Source organism: Cydia splendana, chromosome 18 (genome assembly GCF_910591565.1).
Source record: "Cydia splendana chromosome 18, ilCydSple1.2, whole genome shotgun sequence".
In the NCBI taxonomy this organism is placed as follows: Eukaryota; Metazoa; Arthropoda; class Insecta; order Lepidoptera; family Tortricidae; genus Cydia; species Cydia splendana.
Window position 1 is genome coordinate 18755252 of NC_085977.1, and position 25259 is coordinate 18780510.

Here is a 25259-nt window from a genome sequence, read left to right on the forward strand (position 1 = left end):
ATTTCTGGCAACAGTTTGTTTTCGTGGGGTCGCAGTTCTAACCTAACCGAACCCACTTTTCTGGCAACAGTTTGTTTTCGTGGGGTCGCAGTTCTAACCTAACCTAACCCACTTTTCTGGCAACAGTTTTTTTTCGTGGGATCGCAGTTCTAACCTAACCTAACCCACTTTTCAGGCAACAGTTCGTTTTCGTGGGGTTCCAGTTCTAACCTAACCTAACCCACTTTTCAGGCAACAGTTTGTTTTCGTGGGGTCGCAGTTGTTCTAACCTAACCTAACCCACTTTTCAGACAACAGTTCGTTTTCTTGGGGGACGCAGTTTTAACCTAACCTAACCCACTTTTCTGGCAACAGTTTGTTTTCGTGGGGTCGCAGTTCTAACCTAACCCACTTTTCGGGCAACAGTTTGTTTTCGTGGGGTCGCAGTTCTCACCTAACCTAACCCACTTTTATGGCAACAGTTTGTTTTCGTGGGGTCGCAGTTCTAAACTAACCTAACCCACTTTTCAGACAACAGTTCGTTTTCTTGGGGGACGCAGTTTTAACCTAACCTAACCCACTTTTCTGGCAACAGTTTGTTTTCGTTTGTTTTGTGAGCTAAAAATATGTATACATCCAAAATGCCAATAATATGTTCCCACCCAAAGTTACAATACAATACAATAATGTTCTTTTTTTTTACGAATTATAACCGTAGGCAGAGCTTTTAGTTACGGCTCTGCGTTAATGAGTCAGTCAGCTACATATTTAGGTGTTTTATGCATTGTTAAATATAAATTAGACTTGGATTTTATACAATCTGACGCTTTCTTTAATTTTAACATTCGGCGAAAAACATTCTGCCAAATGTAGCTTATGACAGATGGGTTTTATGTCATACAAGTTATACCAAATAGAAATAATCTAAATACGTTTTCTTCGATGTAAATATTCGCCTAAATCCTATTATGCTAAACAGATTATGAAAATCACATTTCGGACATTTAAACAAATGCAAAATAAAATTATTCGTATCAAAATTCGGCCATGATAGTAGTAGTCTATTTAAGATTCGGACTTGGAAACATTCGGGCTATTGCATATTATACAAACTGAAGCTTTCTGCAAATTTAACATTCGTCGAAAAATATTTCTGCCAAATAGGTTATGCCAGATGCGTTTCGGGTCACGGAAGTTATGCCAAATAGACTGAACCCATCTTGGTTAGTGCTCTCCCAAGTGCTCATCATGACGAGTCGAATGTCCAACACAGCGTGTGTCTATGTTGCATCAAACCTGAGTTCCACTAGGTACAGCCAAGGTTCAGCATCAGCTCTATCTTGGGTACTGCTCTTCCAAGTGCTCTTAAAGATGTGTCGATTGACTAAGACAGCGTGTGCCTGTGTTGCACCAAACCTGAGTTCCACTAGGAACTGCCAAGGTTCTGGGTCATTTTGTTGAACTGCACGCCGACGTTGCAATTGGCGTGCAGTCCCATACAAGTTGCAGTCGTGTATTGGCCCAAGTCACTGAACTGAAGTTTGTATTAATATGATCTTTATTTATAATTTTAGCAGTTCCAAGCAATAGTAACACTAAAGGCGCCATTCAATCATTACGTAAGACAATTTTTGTCAGTTTATGACCCCTCCCTCCCCTATGTAAGAAATAATAAGAATATGCTGACCCCCTCCCCTTCCCGCCCCCTATATTACCATATATTACGTAAGAATCTAAAGGAAAAAATTAGTAGGTACACGTTTGGTTTGTTTTAGTGTTTATTTTTCAAAAAAAAATTTTTATGAATGTTTATTTGTACGTACGTTTGTACAGGACAAAGGTACTTGAGCTCGTTTAAGCTAACTCTGCACCGTGTTTGATATTATTATTGTTTTAAACGTCATACTTTCATAGAAATTAAAAAAATCGCATATTTGTGATCTTACTTACGTAAGAACTATGAAAACACCCTCCCTCCCCCTAGCAAGAAAAAAATGGAAAAAATAAGATATGTTCGACCCCCTCAACCCCAAAATCGTCATACGTAATAAACGAATGGCGCCAAAACTGTTTCTCGAACTGAAAATACCCGATTTAAGTTTGCTAACACAACATGACTGATCAGTTCATCAGCGTCATACGAGTAAATTGACCTCCGCAATGAATATAATACAGCAAGATTGATTGTTCTAGTAGGTATTCACAGAAACTTAGTTTCTAAATTGGAAATCAAACCAAGCGAAGCGAGGTAGGTCTGAATCCAAAATTTTAACCCACTTAATTTGTATTCATCGTTGTTAATGGCGTAAGGGGCTATTCATAAATTACGTCATTTCAAATTAGGGGGGCGGGGGGGGGTCTGGACATCGGATGATGGTAGCATGACGAAGGACGAAACGGGGTCATTCGAAGCATGATTTTTGGATGATTTTAGGGGGGGGGGGGGGGTCAAAAATCGTCAAAAATCGATGACGTAATTCATGGACAGCCCCTAAGCGCCATCGACATTATTGAAATTGAAAACACCACATACATAGGTATCGTTGTCTGAGTATCACCCACAACATTAAGCCTTCTTGAGCTTTTCTGGGGCTTAAACTGCAAATCGTAATTAGATTCCAAAAAATGTTGCAACTGCAATAATTTGTTTGTAAAATAGTAAATCGCTTTTTATAAATAAACACGCTAAGATAATTTATTTATTGGTAATTTTACTCCTACGATTTAAAAAAGTACTTTTATTTACTTATTTTTACATAAATACAAGACGCGCTAGTAAAAAGTGGCAACATTGTCCCACTTTTTTGTGGAATCTAATTACGATTCTCAGTTTAGTCAATTTGTATAACAATGCCCAATATTTATTTATTTATTTACTACTAACGCCATCTGTTAGAGCAGTTAGAGCAATAAATAATTCACTTTAACACGAATGTTAATTCATTATTTTGCCAACAGATGGCGCTAGTAGTAATACTTACATTATTTTATTTTTTTAAGTTTATAATATGATATTTTTATGTTTGATAACACATCTAGACATGAATTTAAATTACTATGTTAAATCTCAAACCTAACAGTGCCGTAGTTTTTCCGTAAAGTGTACCACAAGAATGCATAGTTTGTCGATTAGTGATAGGGCTCGCTTCGCTCGCCCTAATAAACAACATTATTTGCGGTGTTTGACACATTATGACTGACGTATATAGAGATGTAACTAACGCAAATCGATTGTCACAGCAAGCGATTACGATTGGATGGCACGTAGACTGAGGTATCGAATTGTGATGTATAATGAATTTTTATTTGAGATTTAAATAAAGCTAGAATTATATGGTTTTCCCGCAAGTTAAATGCATTTTATACACCGACCGAGTAGGTCGCACCCATTGTCAAAATTGAAACTAACTGGGGATCTATTTTAAAGTTTATTTATGTTATTTCTGTGTCAAATTTGTTGTCTGTTAAATGACGATAAATATAGCCATATTTACAGTTCATTATCCACCTTTTCCTTATTTTTTTAAAAGAAAAATGAAAAATTCATATCGTTTTACTTAGACGACTACCGATTCATAACGGTGGTGTCCGGCCAACCCTAAAATTAAAAAAAAAGACGTAGAACGTAAACGTTCGCAGTGCAGTTGTTTTCCTTTGTGATTTCGATGTGCAAAACATTTTACGTAGTATTGCTGTTGTGAGTGACAGAAGTCAAATACCGTAAATAATGTTGTTTATACTATACACACACACACATACAAGGGATCAAAATGATCCCATCAAAAATATTACATGTAAAAAGATGCAAGTCCCGCAATGCAATTCTTCTATTACAAAAAAGTTTTGAGATGTTATGTGAAACCAAGTCGGTTATTTTAGTCAGTGCCAGGGGGTGTTAAACCGTATCAATAAGATATCTTTAATTTTTAATACGTATAATGACTTGGCCATCCTTCGAGCAACACCGGCTTCCGACACATCGAAAGGGAGGGGCCCAAGCGATATCTCACAGTACAAATCTTTCTGCCATTTTTCGCGGGGGGGAAAGGTGCACACAGTCGCACTTCTCACACACTTACATACAAAATCCAATCTGTAATGACGACACAAATACATAGAAAATGACACACGTCAAAGACAAATCTTGCAAAACTCGATCTCTTTTTGTGTACGGACGAGTGACAAGTGTCACAACACGCACACTAACTCATTTTCGTTGAAGTATGTTATTGTATTCTGAGAGATGAGAAGTCGGATTTGTCGCTCGACCGATCCGCAATTTGTACTGAGCGAGCAAAATCGATAAATCCAACAATTACATGAGACTAAAATATAATAATTGTGTTTGAATGTAATTAAACGTATGATATGTAAAAAAAATATTACATGTGAAATGTAACACTTTCTTTTTGTAAATTTGATGTCCCCGACCTCTTTTTATAACAAAAATCGGGCAAGTGCGAGTCGGACTCGCGCACGAAGGGTTCCGTACCATATAAAAAAAAAAAAAAGCAAAAAAAAAAACGGTCACCCATCCAAGTACTGACCACTCCCGACGTTGCTTAACTTTGGTCAAAAATCACGTTTGTTGTATGGGAGCCCCATTTAAATCTTTATTTTATTCTGTTTTTAGTATTTGTTGTTATAGCGGCAACAGAAATACATCATCTGTGAAAATTTCAACTGTCTAGCTATCACGGTTCGTGAGATACAGCCTGGTGACAGACGGACGGACGGACGGACGGACGGATGGACGGACGGACGGACGGACGGACAGCGAAGTCTTAGTAATAGGGTCCCGTTTTACCCTTTGGGTACGGAACCCTAAAAACCGAGCAAACAGGCATTTTTGTGCAGCAGTGTTCACGCGCGCGTCTGGACTCGGTGTAGTGAAAAATCCAAGTGCAACTAGTTTTATTACCCGCGCTAGATTAGATTGACGCGCTTATCTTGTACCTCGGCAGAGGGGAAATAGTGCGAATGCCGCCTCCCTTCCGTGTTGCTCGAAGTGGCCATCGCACGGCTGCATAATGACACAACCCATATAACCATTCCAGTCGCAGAATCATCAAAGTGGTAACTAAATGTCAGATGTGTCGTAACAGAGTCCACACAATGTGTCTAGAATTGTTTCGAAACAAAGTGTCGTCGCCGTGTGTACACATTTCCGTAACAAGGTGTCGACACATTGTGTGCACTTTGCGTGCGGTTTGCGACTAAATCTGAAAGCAAATTTGTGACAGCAAATGTCAATATAAAATACCTCTTGAAAACCAAGGTTTGGCAAACTACTATTACGAGTAGTGTCTCGTGTGCTCGTAATTCTAGTAAGTCATCATGGGCGATGCAAATGATAATAATCGACCAAAACCATATAAACACCCAACACCCGTCAACCTTTTACAGAAAAGTTTTTAAAGAAATGCAATACGCTACTTAGGTCAGGCAACGAATGCTCAAAAAAGTTGTTGAGGGAAATGCTCGGAACACAATTTTTGACTTGGTTTGGACAAGTTAGGAGGTGAACATATCAAAAGTCCCCGGCCGTAGCCCTTGAGCGGGGGGGAGAGAGGGGGCTTTGAAGGTCCCATTTTCCGGTTTTTCGATTATATCTCGGAAACTATGCATCTTAGCGACATGGCCACTTATACAAAATAAAAGTTAATTTAATTTGTTGCAAGTTTATTCAGTCAATTTTTTGATATGTTGAATAGTTTTTGAGATATCCGCTCTTGAAAGTTTATTTAGGGCTCTCAATTTTATCTTGATATATCTACATCAGTAAAGGTGCTAGGCCGTGTTTGGTATCGTTTTCGTATAAATCTGGGGCGCTGAATCCATTTATGGTATCACATTGACACCATTCCACAAAATTAAAAATAATCTTTTTACGGTTCCGTACCTCAAAAGGAAAAAACGGAACCCTTATAGGATCACTCGTGCGTCTGTATGTCTGTCCGTCTGTCACAACCTATTTTCTCGGAAACTACTGGACCAATTAAGTTGAAACTTGGTACATATATGTAAATTACGAACCCAAAGACGGACATGTAAGGTAAACAAATTAATTTTATACCCAAAAAAACCTATTAGAAATGTGCAGTCAAGCGCGAGTCGGACTTAATGTACGGAACCCTTAATACGCGAGTCCGACTAACACAAAAGAAAGTATTTTAATAAGTTTATATGTTTTTACTTCGGAATGGTGTCAATGTGAAACCATACCTAAATTTGGTACTGCTAATTTATACGAAAAAGATACCAAACATGGCCTCGTAGCTTTACTGATGTAGAAGTCAAGATAAAATTGAGAGCCCTAAATTCTTATTACTTGGCCTAACTTGTGTAGAAGGAAAAGGAAAAATAAAAGTCTTCGGCAGGAATATAAGACACAAATATATATTTTTTGAGTTACTATTTCAATCATCAAGCATAAACATACCTTGATTATATTATTCTAGTGAGATCCTCATAGATAAACAAAAACATTTAAAAAATTACAAGGTCGAAATGTCACGGAACTTGTGAGAGTTATATGTGAAAAATAAAAACTTTTATGACAAAAAAATCTGGACACAATTTAAGAATCACTCAATTGCGTCGAGGAATCATCGTATTTTTGCTTGTCTCATTACCTCCTTGCTTCTTTTTTTGTCCTTTGTATTCTGTAGCAATTGGATGGATCTGAAAATAAAGATAACTTGCGTCGTCACGGATGTCGATTTATAGGTTTTAGGGAGTGCAGAATTCGAAAATGATGATCATTTTATAATCCAAGATGGCGGCTACATATTTTGTCATAAAACTCGTCATGAATATCGTTTTCTAGGTTTTAGGAAGTGCCGATTTCGAAAATGATGACCAGTTTGAAATCCAAGATGTCTGCCGTGCACTTTGTCATAAAAGTCGTCATGGATATCGTTTTATAGGTTTTAGGGAGTGCAGAATTCCAAAATGATGACCATTTTGGATTCCAAGATGTCTGATATGTTTCTCGCGGGAGCAAATGGGAATACACTCATTACTGGTGTATTCCTATTTGTTCCCGCCCTACGTGATGCGGAGACAAATGGGTACGTATTATATGCAGCGCCTATTCCCTCAGTTCCCGTCGTAGACAACTGGGAATACATCTGAAAATTGTGTGATAAAAATATTTATATGCAACGCCTATTCCATCTGTTCCTGGCGGGGACAAATGGGAATACATCAGATAATTGTGTGTTCCCATTTGTCCCCACCCTGATAAGGTGGGAAAAAATGGGAAAAATTTACATGCAAAACCTATTCCATCTGTTCCCTGCGGGGATAAATGGGATTACATCCGAAAATTGTGTGTTCCCATTTGTCCCCACCCCGATAAGGTGGGAAAACATGGGAAATATTTACTTTCAAATCCTATTCCATCTGATCCCTGCGGGGATAAATGGGAATACATCCAAAAATTGTGTTCCCATTTGTCCCCACCCCAATAAGGTGGGAAAAAATGGGAAATATTTACATACAAATCCTATTCCATCTGTTCCCTGCGGGGATAAATGAGAAAACATTCTAAAATTGTGTTCCCATCTGTCCCCACCCCGATAAGGTGGGAAAAAATGGGAAATATTTACATGCAAATCCTATTCCATCTGTTCCCTGCGGGAATAAATGGGAATACATGTTTTAATGCAAATACATCCAAAAATTGTGTTCCCATTTGTCCCCACCCCGATAAGGTGGGAAAAAATGGGAAATATTTACATGCAAATCCTATTCCATCTGTTCCCTGCGGGAATAAATGGGAATACATGTTTTAATGCAAATACATCCAAAAATTGTGTTCCCATTTGTCCCCGCCCCGATAAGGTGGGAAAAAATGGGAAATATTTACATGCAAATCCTATTCCATCTGTTCCCTGCGGGAATAAATGGGAATACATCCAAAAATTGTGTGTTCCCATTTGTCCCCGCCCCGAAAAGGAGGGAAATATTTCAAATATTTACATGCAAATCCTATTCCATTTACGTACAAAAATGTCCCCCTGTCAACTTTCAATCGAGATTTAATCGATAATTTATTCGATTAATATTCAGATATTTCAGATTAATTCAATTTCAATCTGTTAGGTGGACTAAATTAATCGCGATTTAAATTTGAGGATTATCTTTTTTTATTCCATTAATTAGTCGAATAAACAGTTAGTCGATTAATGCCCTCATCTCTGACCACGGCATGGCTCTTACACTTTGAGAATATCTGAAAACGAATGAACACAAGGAGCCATTTTGCAAATCCAGTAACTTTGTTATTACTTTGGACAGCGCGTGTCATGTGTCTTCACAGAGTCGACACAAAGTCGAAACATTGCAACTACTTTGTGACTGCAATATTTCTCAGCCTTAAACCATATTTATATGTCGGACCCTGACACCAGAAAGACGTATTGCAGCGTTATAGTTCATTATTTTAGACGCCTGTATAAAATCGATTAACAATGTTGAGCTACGTATTATTTGGTTGTAACAAAATAAATAAAGTTGTGTAGAGAGTAACTCCGTCTATTGGCGCATTGTTGAAATAAAGTTGCGTAGAGAGTAACGCCATCTATTGGCGTGTTGTTAAACTGAGATGACAGGTAGAAGGCTTTGGAACGTCGAGAGGTTTCTCTCGAGTGAGCGTAGGCACGAGTTGGTGTTTTTGTCGGTATGTTGGTAGACTGGTCGAGCAGGTTTGCCAACTTGACTGAGGCGGGAGCGGAGAGGCTCCGCCGCTGGTAGTTCTTCTTGATCGGACCGCGCTAGAGATCGGACGTACTCGTTAGCCAACCTCGTGCCTAACTCGCTGCGTTCCTGAAGGCTTATACCTGAAGGATTATTCTGATAGCTTATAGAATCCCGCGTTCTTTAACCATTTAGCTAAGTGTTTTATTTCAAGTGTTATTTTGATTTCTTATGTTTCATTAGAAGCTTACTTTTGTGAAATAAAGAAATGATGTGTTATGTGTTGTTTTAACTTGTTTTGAAAAGATTTGTCCCTCTGAGTTTGTTGCCCGTCCCATATAGGGCTAAATCTTCTCATGTTAGAGGCGTAGGGTTGGAGCCGGCCTAGCTTGACTTGAATAAAGATTTGAACGGTTTCATGTGATCTTTTCATTCTCAATTTAACCAGTCAACATTCTAATAGCAATGAGTTCTTTTCATCATTTAGTTCTGAAATATAGTAGGCACTAGTATGGTTAACGAGTCCTAAGGTTTATTTCATGCACTGGTAGCATGGTAGCATACTGGTTTAGCTGTGAAGTAATACATTATCGTACTACCCCACGCGCCCACCGCCTTTGAGACTATCGGTATTCGATATATACATCATAATTAACAAGTTTAGTAGTATGTAAAGCGTTATTTCTGTTATTTAAGTATAGTAACCGCAACGAAGTACTAAAAATGCATCAAATAATATAGTTATGAACACAGGCACTGAGAAGTAAACAATTTCATTGCCGGCTAAACTAAAACAATGTGGTGGCGCGTTGATTATATTACACTTAGTTTATCAAATCACTCGAGCAGTTTAATTCCCCATAATAATTTAAGTCCTATTGTAATATAAATGCAAACAATATATAATTACGTCTTGTAATCCGTTTTAGAGATGGCGTATTAATGTCACTTATTTTTATTTAAGTATTTTTCCATCTGACAGTTTCCATTTGACAGGAACAAAATAAACGAATGATTTTGGCATAAAGTAGTCGCAAACTCGTAACAATGTGTGCACACGGCGACCACACTTTATGTCATGTGTCGACCCTTCCCCATTTCTGGTAACTGTGTCGACACGGCGACGACTCTGCGACTAGAATTGTGACCGAAACAGACGGTGTCGACACAAGATGTGTCTACACCGCGTCGTAACGGCGACTGGAAATGGTTGTATGGGAAGGATCATCGTCAACTAATAAAAATAATTAAACGTAACGCTAGCGCGCTAATCGCATGCAGTTTGAGCATTATACATATTTACGATTACGGTACGAATAAAGCATTATGTGCGATTGCCAAGTCATTATATGTATTAAAAATTAAAGATATCTTATTGATACGGTTTAACACCCCCTGGCACTGACTAAAATAACCGACTTGGTTTCACATAACATCTCAAAACTTTTTTGTAGTAGAATAATTGCATTGCGAGACTTGCATCTTTTTACATGTAATGTTTTTGATGGGATCTCATCTCTTTTTGTAGGCAGTCCTTCTTTTCGGGTACCACTTCTTGTACGTCAGCTACCACTTTTATCAAAGCTCATATTCATACCCATCACGCACTATACTCGTACTCATACATATACAATACTCATGGCCATACCAAACTATACTTGGACTCATACAATACTCAATACCCATGTACCCATCCTACAACTCCCACACCATACCCGCACTCATACCTATGCCATATTCATATCCTTACCATACTCATAGCCATACCATACCTACTCGTACTATACACATATAATAACTACATATACACATTTTCATACTCACATCGTACATCACAGACCTTTACTTTACCTATGTGTTGGAACTGCAACAGTAACTTTGTAATACCAATATATTTATATGGGACTACAAACTTACTTACGCAGTTCTTAAATCTTTAAAATGTGACTGATATTGCAATATTTTTAGGTTTTCTGTGGCTTGATAAGCCGAAAACTACTTATGTTTAAAATTTGAATCTTGTTGGTATGCTAGAAGTACCTTAGAATTATGATGATCGTGAGTGAGTGAGTGTGTCAGTGTCGAAAACTTTGACGTACAATAATTCTTAAACTGCAAGTTCTTATTGAATGTTTTTGAGAATATATCTAAAGCATGTTAAGCCCTATATGTCACTGAAAATTCAGGGTTCTAGCTTTAGGCGGTCGTCACACTGCTCCGCATCTCGCAGCGGCGTCCGTTGATGCGTTTTTTAACTTTGTATGTAGAATCTTGATTTTGTATAGAAAAATCGCATGGTACGACACACTGGCTCCGCCTCGACGCGCGGAGGTGCGAGACGCACGACGACTCGCGCGCTTGGACGGAGACGCGGTGCGTGCCGCAGGGTATGTCACACCGAGCTCCGCTGTGCCGTACGGATTTTAGTGCAAGAAGGACGCCTCGTATTGCCTTAAATCTTGGTAATCTCTAGCAAAAGACCCATTTATAGGTCTGATTTGTAAATAGGGATGTATATACCCAATGTCTTCTGCGTTTTATGACTCGATTGTAGAAAAACGAAACTGAAAGTATCACCGCAGCGTTCTGAATAAGTTCCGTTTCCATTTTATTGACACATAGGAACTGAGGGCCTACCGCGAACCACGTTCGACGTGTTGCCTCCCTGTCACACTTACCTACTAATTTACAAGTGCGACACAGAGGCAACACGTCGAACGTGGTTCGCGGTAGGCCCTCTGTTTTCACCTTAATGTTCGAATGTATAAAATGAACGGGAGACGGAAGTAATGCGGGACGTCGCGCATCGCAGCTCCGGACGGAGATGCGGAGAAAACTCGGACGTTGGTGCGTTGTCTCCGCATGCGAGTCCGTTGCTCCGTGTCTCGCAACGAGGCGCGGCGGCAGTGTGACAACCGCCTTAGCCAGCACAAAATTACAGGACGTCGAAAATCGCCTGAATCGCTTCGGGAAAAGGATGGTACGGCCGTGCGTCTTTGTTTTGCACGACTTGGCGTATATATTTCCGTCAAGGACGTACATTGAATCCTGAGCGTAGTGAGGGATTCAAGTGTTAACGCCCAAGACGAAATAATTTTGATACCGTGTGACACATACTGCTTTATCAAACTACACAACGGGACTTAATCGCGTATTTAAGTTTTAAGATTTACCTCCGACGTTTCGAGGACGGCGTTGTCCCCGTGGTCTCGGAGCCACAACGCCGTCCTCGAAACGTCGGAGGTAAATCTTAAAACTTAAATACGCGATTAAGTCCCGTTGTGTAGTTTGATAATGTTTAATAATCGTGAAATGCTTTTCACATCAACTATGAGGAAATTGTTATGTTCCAAAATATGTATTTATTGACCAAAAAAATAGTATGCAAGAAAGAAAATATCGTGTCCTAGAACAGAAAAGTACCTACAACTTTGATCCCTCCTAGCAGGGAAGAAAAGTGCCACTTTGATCTCTCCTAGCGGGGAAGAAGCCCTTTTTCGAATAGGTGATGTGAAAAAACATTTTTCATCACACTCGTTCAGTAAATGTGGAATTGCACGCAGGTTTAGCGGGAGTTATAGAAAAAGCGTTCTCCCTAGGGAGTTATGAAGTTTCTAGTGCCATAATTAACAGTTTTTTGTCTTTATACTTAATTTTTGTATCGCAAGTGTGATGAAAAACATTGTGTGTAACTCGGGGCGTAATAATATTGCAAACTCGAGTCTATAAATCGCTCCGGCAAGCCGTCGCGATTTAAATTACTCTCGTTTGCAATATTCAACTTACGCCCCATGTTGCACAATGTACTAAAATTCTTGTCTCCGGCTGTTTTTTTTAAACATCTGTCGAAATATGGCATCAGTAGATTCACTGTGACTCTGACTACATAATGGACTTTGACAATCCGCCTCTATTTCAAATTCGTGTTGTAAGTATAGGTAAGTAAGGTTTTGAAAAGTTTACGAAACATTGCGAATATAGAGGGCGCTACTTGGCTGGTTTGAAAACTCACTTGTAAAACTTCTAGTTTTTTATTGTTGTTTTTTTATTAGCATTCCAATCACTACTGAGTACTGCCAAACAAAATTTCACGATTCTAGTACTTCAGGGACCAATGTTTTCAAGTTTATAGGTATTTTAGGTAAGTACCCCCATTTTAAGGGGTTGCAGGGCGAAAGTTATGACAGATTTCTGGTCACCAGATGTGTTTTCATACAGACCCATCTCTACATGCCAAATTTCAGCCTTCTAAGACTTCAAGAAGTAGTCTGTATTTTCTATGACACGAATTTCATATGTTCGGACAGTGAAAATTAGGGTAGGTATCTATAAAATTTTAAGTATAATAGGTAGCCTTATAAAACTTGGTGTTTTTGATAAGTTTACCAACGACATGGTATACTAAAATATTCAGCTCTCTAGCATTATCCAAATGTGACGAGATAATATACCTACCTATGCACTGCCTTCTGCCCTTTGTCTCGTCTTGGCGGCGGCACGGCCGTGTCCCCAGATAAAAATATTAGAAACTATTTTTACATTTCTAATTAAGCACATCCTATCTTTAATTCATGCATATGTAGTTTGGCAACGATTCCACGAAATCATTCCTGCACCCAAAACCCCGGGTACAGATGTAGTAAATAGGTATTTACTGTACATTTAAGTCATGCAGTCTCAGTACAAAAAGTACCTACCGAGGTTGACTGAAGTAGCATGACAAACACGAACGTTTCCAAGAAAATACGATGGTAAAGGATTATGATTATGCGCTAGGGATATCTGTATGAGTATAACACACTTGGACCGACCTGGTTGCAGTCGGTCATTGTAATCTCTGATGGCCTTGCGTTTGCGCTGCCTGACGGCATCGCCCGACATGAGGTTGGGGAAGGCGTCCTGATCCTTCACGCACGGGCCCATGTGCAGGAACGCGTAGCCTGGAACATGAGATAAGCACACAGTTTACCGGCAAAGGCCAAGCTTAAGTAGTCTGTAGGTGGCGGTGGTGGAGGTGTGATGCACGCACCGTAGCCGTGCGCCGTGTTGGCGCGGCACTGCTTGTCGAGGAATTGGCAGTAGGAGTCTAAGGTTTCCAGGTACTCGTAGTTGCGGTCCAGTACGCCGCCGCGCTGATAGTCGATCCTCCCCCAGTTCGGGGACTCCCATCCTCCCGTGAACGCCGGGTTGAACACATGGGTCAGATTGTGCACGCACACCTTGCCAATTAATCTGCAACCCATTTAATCATATCTGAGTGGCTTTCTAAGGTGTACGGTGTACCTACCTATTCCCACCCCACCCACGTGACCGCTGCCGACATGCACGAGGTGAGGACATATTCCCACCTGTGCCCGCCGGGGACGAATGGGAATACACCCTTTCTATTTTCCGTGTAATTATTTGAAGGAAGGCCATTGTGAAGAATAAATTGCTCGTGATACTGACAAGTGGGAACATTAGTAGGGGAGCGGGGGCTTGTTGTAACAGTTTTAGGAAAAAGGCCTGTACCTATTGTCTAAAATATGTATAATTTTGTGATTCTGAGTATGAGGGTTTGTAAAGTATTTATCTAAGCACTAATTCTGATTACAAAATAATTTTAAATGTTTACGAATCTTTTACTCCACCCACAAGAGCTAGGCTCTTAAGAATAATGATGATGATGATGATGACGCATCTTTTACACCAGACACTTTTTGAAAAAATGGGAGTTGTTACAACTTACCCCGTATTTGGGGCTAGTTGTAACAGGCTCGGGGCAAGTAGTAACAACTAAAAGAATGGCAACATCTATAAGAAAAAAAAAGTTTTTATTGGTTCACAGTCTTGTATTATTCATTGTGATTCCATCTTATGACGGTTATAATATTTGACTTTAAATAATCAACAGGAAAGTGAGATATGGCACAAGTCGAAATTTTTGGCTGCTTCTCGTATGCTGACGCTTTTCTCCAAAACTTAATTTGCTGGCGACTCATATACATCCTGAGTTTTTAATCCTCTCTCAAATGTTTTCTTGTAGTCTCTCATTCTATAAAAAAAAAACCGGTCAAGTGCGAGTCGGACTCGCGTTCCAAGGGTTCCGTACATTAAGTCCGACTCACGCTTGACTACAAATTTCTAATAGGTTTTCCTGTCATCTATAGGTAAAGAACTGTTTTGTGTATTCTTTTCAAAATTTTTGACCCAGTAGTTTCGGAGATAAAGGGGGGAATTGTCATTTTTTGGCAATTTTCTTAAATAACTTCTAACCTATATATTTTAAAATTATAAAAAAGAAAATATTTGAAATTTTCAAAATGAGTTCTTTCATTTGACAATAACACGATATAGTTTGAAAAATTTTATTTTTTAATTTTCTCATTTACCCCCCCAAAAGTGGCCTCATGTTTAAAATTCATTTATTTACGTTACATGTCCGTCTTTGGGTCTCTAATATACATATGTGTACCAAATTTCAACTTAATTGGTCCAGTAGTTTCCGAGAAAATAGGCTGTGACAGACGGACAGACAGACATAAGCACAAGTGATCCTATAAGGGTTCCGTTTTTTTCCTTTTGAGGTACGGAACCCTAAAAATACAATACAATAACTTAGCATATTTTTCTGGGCAATGCTAGAGAGTAAAGTAGAATAAAAAATGCACAATAAAACAGCAAGTAATTTGTAATTCACTATACGACGAGTCATAATAATATATGTATATATAAATACATGCACAATTATTAGAGAGCAATAAAAACACGCACACTAATATGTTACAACGTGCCCCTGCTTTGTGTACATTACTACTTGCCCCATGGGCCCATTATATCTATTTAATGAAATATGTCAAAAACTATAAGCTATAGAAGTATTAAAAAAAAAGCAAATGTAAGCCTAGTAGTAGTAAATTAAATTCACATTGTAGCATTGAAAACACAATGAACAATTAATTTAAGTTCAATTGTCAAAATCAACATTTTCGTAAGATTTTTTTTTCAATACTTGGTCGAAACAGAGCTCGTGTGCACATCCACTAATAGCTTCGATGTCTGACGGGGCAATGGCGGTGCGGTGTTTACGTTATTCCTCGAGCTATAAGAAAGTCATTCAGCAAAAAAAAATTAAAATGGTTTTAATTCCCCGTCAAAATTAAATAAATAAATAAATATTATAGGACATTTTTACACAAATTGACTAAGCCCCACGGTAAGCTCAAGAAGGCTTGTGTTGTGGGTACTCAGACAACGATATAATATATAATATACAGGGTGAAATTTAAATCACTGGCCATATTCATTCCAGGCACTAGGTTACACTTAAGGAATCTATTTAGCGCAAAAAAGAGTACATTTTTTTTTTTTTTTCATTTTTCAATTTTTAAATACTTTCCACGAGTCGTGGTCACCCTATTACCACAAATGTAAACAAACCTAATAGTAGGTTTTAACAACAACATCAGCAAAACCCTTATCTGACCTTCACTAAACCTTATAATCGTTGCAATAGGGTCCACCCAGTTAGTGTTGGCGATGGTAGGCAGGTTTATCAATTTCGAGGGTAGTTCCGCAACCATTCCGCGCTAGCGGTAAACATAACGGTAAGCATAAATGATTACTCACTCGTCACTCGCCAACCTTAAAATAATAATCGCGCGCGTACTAAGGTTTAAAAAAATGTTTTCGAACCGGGAATATTAGGAAATGGTACGGTGTTATTTATTAAGTGGTGAGTGTTTACGTGGTGCACAAAGATTATACGAAATGGAATCAGTTCCACGCCTTCGCAGACAAGGATTGAATCCAAGAGTACCATCTCGTGGGACTTAAGTTAATTGCGTCGACTTTTAATCAAATGTAAGTACATAAGATGATTCAATTTTTTAAATACGCCTGAATGCAAAGATTCCTGACCTAGTTTTTACTCATTGTTTTTAAGCCACGGACGTTTTGTTAATAATCATTAGTCAGAAATAATATTTTAGATTAAAAATGGGTTGCCTTTGCATTTTGACGGCTCTAAGCCCGTTAAAGTATGAAGGAAAAATTAGCAACTTATGTAGGTAAGCGTCTTATCTCGCTGCAATATGGTTCATAATTGGTGACGCGATTGCAAACAGCGGGAGGGGCGGGGTGTCAATGACCTTAACTGATAAGAGAGAAGCGGGTGTAGTGGGTAGTTGTCGGTTCACCATAACGTACGAGGTTTTTAGGACAACTTGATGATGAGTTATTTCGAAAAAAATGTACTGAGCGGTATTAAAAGAAAAAACACGTGTTTAATATTTTTTCGAGTTCTTTCGGGTGTTTCAATTTGGCCAGTGAATTAAATTTCACCCTGTATAAATACTTAAATACATAGAAAACAACCATGACTCAGGAACAAATATCTGTATCATTATACAAATAAATGCCCTTACCAGGATTCGAACCCGGGACCATCGGCTTCATCTTCAGTTTGCGCGCATACGCGATCGCGAACGGACGTGTGTGTGAGCGAGCGCACTGTGTTGCAAAAATGGCACCGTCATCGTGAAAGACGTTGAAATGCGCGAGTTGTAATCTATGTGTATCTGAACTACTAACGTTCATACAAAATAAATCTGGTATAATGGACAATGAAAGTATGAAGCGTATTTGTTTGTCGGCCTTTAATGAGGCTGAAATAAGTGAACCGAAGACGTTGCTATTTGATGCTTTAAATGACAAAGGAAAAAAGAAGATACTGAGAAGAAACGAGGGAAAAACTGAACGAGACTTAGAAGATATAATGTTAGTCTTCAAGGACGTAGACAGTGAGTTGCTCCCGACCTTTGTAGCTAGAGATATAAACAAGTTGCCGGCGGTTACGTTCGATTTTTTGGATGCGCCATCGCTATTGAAAAACATCGTCAGACTTAAATATGAAATGCAGGAGATAAAGAGCACCTATGCTACAATGCGACAACTAGAAGAGCTTGAAAACAGGTGGCAAAACGACAAACATGCATCGGGGTGGATTTCATCACAAAAAATTTCACCATACAAAAAAATAATTTATTTTAATGTTTAATTTAACACGATTCTAGCTGGGTAAAGTAATAGGGGGCTGTATATTGAGGATATTTATGGTATTTATACAATAATTTGTGGCTTATATTTGAAGTTATCGCTTTCGGAAAATAAAAACGCAAGATGGTGATGACAACCATGGTATGGTAATGACTCTTTTATAGACGGTAATGACACTGCATGTACGGTAATGACGCTTTGGGAACTAATTTATATATGTATTAAAAACGTATTAAAAAAACAAAAACTTTTTTTAATTGTAAGGCTTTAGAACTTTAATAAACATTACAAGTAACATGTTTTTGAACATAAGACTAGCCACATAAATTATTATTAGAAAATTATAAAAAATACATTTTATTCATATAAATAAATATATAACAAGTATTTTTATTGTATAATTTTATATAATTTATATTCCGAAATAGGCAATTTATGTATTCATTTATTTTTTTGGGTTTTTTCAATGTTAAATCATATTAACAATATTGTACTCTTATTATCAGTTTAAACCCGCATCTTCTTTTATCTACTACATAACTTGGTATTTATATCATATTATAAAATTGCGGGCTTACCAATGAGCTTAATTTTTATGATATATTACTTTTTTTTGATAATTTGATTCATTGCATAAGTTTGTATTTTTGTTGTTTTATAAATTAACTTTAAAAATGGCTATAATGATTTAAATCCATATATATGTTATTTAATAGCTAAACATTAATATATAATCAGTGTTTTATAAGTTGCAAGACCCCTACTTGTAATGCATGTCATAAGTTACAAAATGTTAGGTATTGGGTCCGGTGACTACCCAATGGTATAATTATTAATTGCTGTAATTATATACACCAATCAATATAATATTATCAATAAACATAAGGCCGTCACGATAGTGAGCCAGTACCGTAGCCTATGGTCGCTTAAAACTTAATATATGTTGCTTGTTTAAATATTTTGTTTTAACACGACTAACATGCAATTACAGACTCTAAGTTGCACGATTTACATTATTAGATTATAAAAAAAAAAAAACATTTCTATGTTCTAAGTTCTAAGTGACCTAAATTTTGCCTTCTTCAGTCAAAATGTTATTTAAAAACTAACCATCCTCTAGTGTAAAAGAAATAGTTATATCTTCTTCTACATTTATTCTACATTTATAAGGTAGACATTATATAGTGTTAGAAGACATAGAGAACGTTTTTCGAACATACAGCTTAATTTCATAATGAATAATAGCAAAATAACTAGAAAAGTTTCTGAGAACCGTCATCACCATACACATGAAATCATCACCGGTCGTAATTTTTTCCCGGTGATGATGGGTATGGTGTTGACGATTTGAGAGTTTCTTGTTTTTATTTCTAGAATACGAATAATAGTAGTTAATGTCTATGCTACACAATAAACTTCATGTAGTTTGCCATTCATTTCAGTAATTATTTCTAATATATCATATGTAACTTTTTTAAACCAAAGCATAACGGTGATGATGCTCTGTTGTGACAAACTACGTTTTACAAAATTGTTCGTAATATTTCTCACGATTCAATGATGTGACTTTATAGTGAAATAATTTTTGTCATTCTATATTAAAGTGAAAAATAGGGCAAGGACCTTTAGCGGTATTTCGTTGTTCATACACGGAGATAAGCTCACATTGACATTATCATGACGGTGTTGACGAATGTTCGTGACAAAATTTTAAATATTTTTAAATGTACTTTCTCGGTGAAGGAATTATTGCATATTTTTTCATGTGTTAAACAACAACATGGAAAAGATATAAGTAAAAGAAAATTCGCAATCGTATGATAGGTATGCTATAATTTTCACTGCAAACAAAAAGGTTCAGATTTTTCCGGTAGACGGTGATGATTTTAGACACATAAAACATTTTATATAAAAAAAACTATTAAGTTATTGGAGATGGTAATTGAAGGAACATGAAGATAATAGTTCTTAAAAACATATAAAAAAGTTGCAACTCGCACAACCTACAAGTTTTTTTTATAAAGACCGAACCATACGTTTTCGCAGGATTTTGAAATCCACCCATCGTTGATTCGTGGGCAAGCGGGTGGATTTCATCAAGAAAATTTTCACCATACAAAAATATATTTTTTTATTTTTATTCAATAAATGCGAGAATATCTACTCTAATTTGTTGTGTGATGTTTACTGAGTAATTATGTTATATTTATACGCGAAATGATGGCATATTTTCGAAATTATGACCTTTGAAAAATTATAACATGCGACGGTGATGACCACGGTGGTATGGTAATGACTTTATTAAATACGGTGATGACATCATGTGTATGGTAATGACGTTTTATTAAACAAGGTGTAAATAAAACAACTGTTTTAAGCAAATCAACAACCATGGCTATTTATTTCAATTGGCAATAATAAATTTACAACTTTAATTGTTTTATATTAGCTTTATAGGCACATTAACAACAACAACATCAGCAACATGATTAAATAATCAACTATATGGTTTTAACCAAGCTTCTATTCTTAACATTGTAGTTTTTGGTGCCGATTATTATAATTTCCGTTTCGTAAACTTTTCTCACCATTAATCACTTCCTTTTTCCGTTTAATCATTAGAATTGTGATGCCTAAGGCATCCATAACATGATAAAATAATCATCTACAGAGTTATAATCAGTGTTCTATTCTTAAAATTGTATTTTTTTTTTCATACCGATTATTATAATTTCTGTTTCGATAACTTTTCTCACTTTTAATCTCTTCCTTTTCCGTTTAATGATGTTGTGATGCTTTAGGCACCCATAATACAAACGAATAATCATCCACTTAGTTAAAATCAGTCTTCTATTCTTAAAATAGTATTTTTTTCGTACCGATTATTATAATTTCTGTTTCGATAACTTTTCTCAGTTTTAGTCTCTTCCTTCTCCGTTTTATGATTAGTGTTGTGATGCTTTAGGCACCCATAATACAAACTAATAATCATCCACTTAGTTAAAATCAGTCTTCTATTCTTAAAATAGTATTTTTTTCGTACCGATTATTATAATTTCTGTTTCGATAACTTTTCTCAGCATTAATCTCTTCCTTTTTCCGTTTAATGATTAAGAGTTGTGATGCCTTAGGCATCCATAACATGATAAAAATAAATAATCATCTACTTAGTTATAATCAGTCTTCTATTCTTAACATACTTAGTATTTTTTTCGTACCGATTATTATAATTTCTGTTTCGATAACTTTTCTCACCTTTAATCTCTGCCTTTTTCCGTTTAATGATTAGTATTGTGATTCTTTAGGCGCCCATAATACGAAATAATAATTATCTACTTAGTTATAATCACATTATACTTTTTTCGTACTGATTAGTATATCATATCTGTTTCGAAACTTTAATCTCTTATTTTTCTATTTAATGATTACTCTTGTGATACCTTAGAACCCTTGTCATGATAAAGTAATCTTCTAAGTACTTACTTAGTTCTAGTTTTTTATTTATTTTTAGCATTGTACTCTTTATCACTTATTTATCATGTTATCTGTCAAACTTAAAATAATATTACTATTATATAGATATCTTTTATATATTTATTTTTTTGTTCTTTGTCTATAGCTTTCTATTTTTACTTATCAGTATCAGTCAAGTTTTACATTTTCAATTGTGTATTTAATCATCATAAAATACTACTTGATTAATTGTTTATTTACTTTATATTATCTATTTTGTATCTTTGATCCACAGAATAATATTCTCTCCGTATTTAATAGAATTACTTATTTATGGATTTCGTATGGAGAGTGACTAACTTGTTTGACAATATTTTTATATTTGATGGTTTAGCTACAATTTTGTTCTGAACATGAGAAGTAGATGGTAAATTCGTGACATCTGAAAGAGTTGATTGCTTGGTCATTTTTAGCGTTGTGACCTGACTTTTATTTTTAGCTTGACTCTTGGTTTTGCCACAGGAACTTGTTATTGCCATAAAGCCTAAATGTTTTCCATGACTGCACACCTGTCCATAAGTGCATTCGAAACAACTTGAGGTTCTTAGAGTCAATCTGTTACAGTTGCGCTGCCATAAAACCTGATGAACTCTCAGAGTGCCTTTGAATGTTTGAAGTTTATCAGGAATCATCTTTACTCTGTTCTCTACTTCAGTTTTATCAACAACAATCATTGTGATATTGGTGCGTGGTTGTACGATAGTTATAAATTTTTCAATAGATGTTATATCTGTGCCATGGTTAACTGCAAAATCAGCCGTTCTTTTAACCGTTGAGCCAACCCCATCAGCAGCGCCTTTACCATGCCCAGATTCGGTGTAGTTCCATGTTATTTCGGTAATTTGTGGAAAATCATTGGACAATTGTGTCATTATATGAAACATATATTTATTTCGGTATTGAGATGTCGGTGAGTCAGACTGAAAATGTAATATGTTTATAAATGGATTAATTTCCATTGCTTTATTTATAAGTGGTATGAGGTGTGCCCATACGGCTGGAGCGTCGTGCTTTAAACATTCGCTGACAGTGCAGACTGAAGTTGCTTTTATATCACTTATTTGAAAATCAAATGCATGAATGACAGCAGTGTGAAGACAAAGTTCTTTGCGGCTACCACCGAAATGGAGGGATTGAACTTCATTGGTGGCTTTCAACGCATAATTCTCTGAAAAATCAATGTGTATGATAGCAGCGTTGACTGTTAAAGACTTTTTTAAGTTCTTCAAATTATTATATTGTGTTTGGATCAAAAAGCAATGCTCAAAAAATGGCGTCAAATCTGAATGTAACTCATTGATGATATCGAGGGGTTTTGTATTGAATTCTTCCTTTCTAGTAATTGGACATGTTTTAGTCCCTGTTCTTACTGTAACTAACTCTTGAGAGCGTATCCATTTGTATAATATAATCTCTTTATCATTCAGAAATTCGTTGTATTGAAGGATGTTGTTTTTACATAAATCACATTCCCTTTTCAGGCATTTTTCGTTAAATCGTGAGCAACAGAGGCTGTCAAGCAGTTCTTCAAAGTTCTTTTCTTGAATAATCCCTGCATTGCTCAGAGATTCCAGTTTGAGATCAATATTGGCGTGTACCATGCACATACATGTGTCTCTTTGTGCTGACGAGGCTGGCAATACCCAAAAAGGACGGTATCTCCAAAATGTTGCGTAACTTACATTAACCCTATGTAGCTTCAAAAACTTTGAGTACAACTCCTTAATCGTTCCTCTGAGATACCTTCTTTGCTTTTGCACTTTGAATCGTGTTATGTACTGTTTTTTTCCTGAACATATTGTACTATTGGCATCGTCAGTATAAAATTCTTTAATAACATTTTTTATATTTTTTTCTTTTAATGGACTGTTTTTATTTATTTTTGATTTATTTTTTATGTCAAAAATCTTGTTTTTTTCTTGATTTTTAATAACCTTGTCAAACCGTTTTTGTTTCAGGCGGGCGTTTTCTCTTCTTAATTCCTTAATAAGTTTTAGCAATCGCGCTCGTTTCTTGAGTTCCAAGTAACGGAGTCTTCTGACTTTGGCTGAACAATTACAATTAAATTCTTTGAGGTTGTCAATGATTGCATCTTTGGGTTTATTTTCATTGCTGGTTATATTACTTTCAATACAATCATCTATATTAATGAATACTAGCTTTATGGCAAGCTGTTTTTCTTTGCTCTCACTCTTCTTTCTTTCTCGAGATTTTTTAGCTGCTTCACGCCATTTTTGTCGTTGTATTCTTTGTTCTTTTGGACTTTTATTATTTATTGATTCAAATTGACCTCTCCTTTTCCGCTTTTTGTATCTTTTCCTTTCTTTTTCTTTCACAAGTTCATACAATTCAGGATCTTGTTTAATATTTGCATATCTTTTTCTTTTATTTAAAGCTATTTTGTTTTTCTTTTTCAGAGTTTCTCCTGAACTTCCTTTTATTTTACCCATAGTGCTTATCTGAAAAAAAAAAACATTTAAATTAAATTTATTGCTTCAAAAATACATAAACGCAAAATTATAAAGTATAAGTGTAGACTGTTACCATTGGTATTATTCTTGAAATAATTAGTTATTTCGTCTGTAGAAAAGTTATCGTTATCAAATTGAATATTAGGCATCTTATGGCATCGTAAAGGCTGAATATTTAGCTAAATCAGTCTTATAATAATATTATTATTAAATCATTTCTTTATAATCCACGTAATCATCTCAAAGAAGTAAATCCACGTAATCATCTCAGTAAATTAATTTTCCCACACATAACGCCAATCAAGTGACCATTTAATCAGGTTATTAATAAAAATTTCACCATTCATATTCCGAAACAGCTCTTGCAAATTGTCTCGTGTCCCTATTTTTTCTATATAAGGAACACAATACGAGGAACAAGATATTTGTTCATATGTTTTGTGAATTATCATAGTTTCGGAATCTTCGCACAAGGCTTTACAAATTCCACCCTGGTATGTAGAAATTAATACTGTGTAATTTTCCAAAATTTGTGCAAACAGATTTTCATTTGGCATGTAGCGATTTGTGTCTATAACTAGTATATAATATATTAGCTTCATTATAAATATTTGGGATATATTTTTCAACTCGAGAATCTGAAAAAAAGAAAAGGGAATTCTTAAGTCCCAACCTAAAACGCGGCAAAAATGTATACCTATATTTGAACGGGGATTGGCGAAAATAAATGTACCTAACATAAATATAATAGAATACAGAAAAATATGCTGATAATTTACTATACTATATTAGTCAGTTCGTGACATATATAGCTCACCAAATTGCCAAATGGGGGAAATAATTCGTGTAGAAGCGAATTTTGGTTTGGTGGTAGGGCATGATGTTTTAAACAACATACTGAAAGTACTGATGGGTGAGGGTGAAGATAACGGGTAAGGGGCTTAAGGGTCCCTTTTTAAAGTTTGTCGTCAATAACTCGTAAACTGTGCCTCATAGCAAAAAAATGTCATTATACTCATTATACAAAGGTAATGTACATCAAATTTTCTACAAAATATATTTTTACACTTTTTCACTAGAACATATTTAATACCTTTCAAATACAATATATATACAGTGGTACTACTAAACTAAGAATCAATATTAAAAAATATATTAAAAGGGGGAAGTTAAATCTAAGCAATTCTACACAATCAGTTAGTTGTCAATTTTTTTTATTCACTGCATACAGTTACACTGTGATTGTGAAGGACAATCAACAAATTGACAAAAATATTATAGAAAAATATTAAATATTATAGGACAATTTTACACAGATCGACCTAGTCCCACTTATTGAGCTATATATATATGTACATAGAAAACATCCATAAGTCAGGAACAAATATTTGTGATGAACACACAAATAAATTCCCTTACCAGGATTCGAACCCGGGACCTCCTGCTTCGTAGGCAGGGTCACTACCGACTAGGCTAGGAGGCCGTTAAGGAAAATGACAGATATCTTATATTTTTGTGCACAATTTTTTTTGTATGAAAAGGTACAGTTAGGTAGAA

At 36.2% G+C, this 25259-nt stretch overlaps 1 protein-coding gene across 1 annotated transcript in view; it reads right to left on the reverse strand.

Moving 5' to 3' along the window:
* Positions 1-10878: 10878 nt before the first annotated feature.
* The window catches only part of LOC134799712 (uncharacterized), a 96662-nt gene continuing 82281 nt past the window's right edge, over positions 10879-25259 (reverse strand). The window contains exons 5-7 of the mRNA XM_063772148.1: positions 13712-13914; positions 13484-13622; positions 10879-11089 (exon numbers count right to left, since the gene is read on the reverse strand). Of these exons, the coding sequence (XP_063628218.1) occupies positions 10879-11089; positions 13484-13622; positions 13712-13914 (553 nt within the window). The remainder of the gene's footprint in view (positions 11090-13483; positions 13623-13711; positions 13915-25259) is intronic.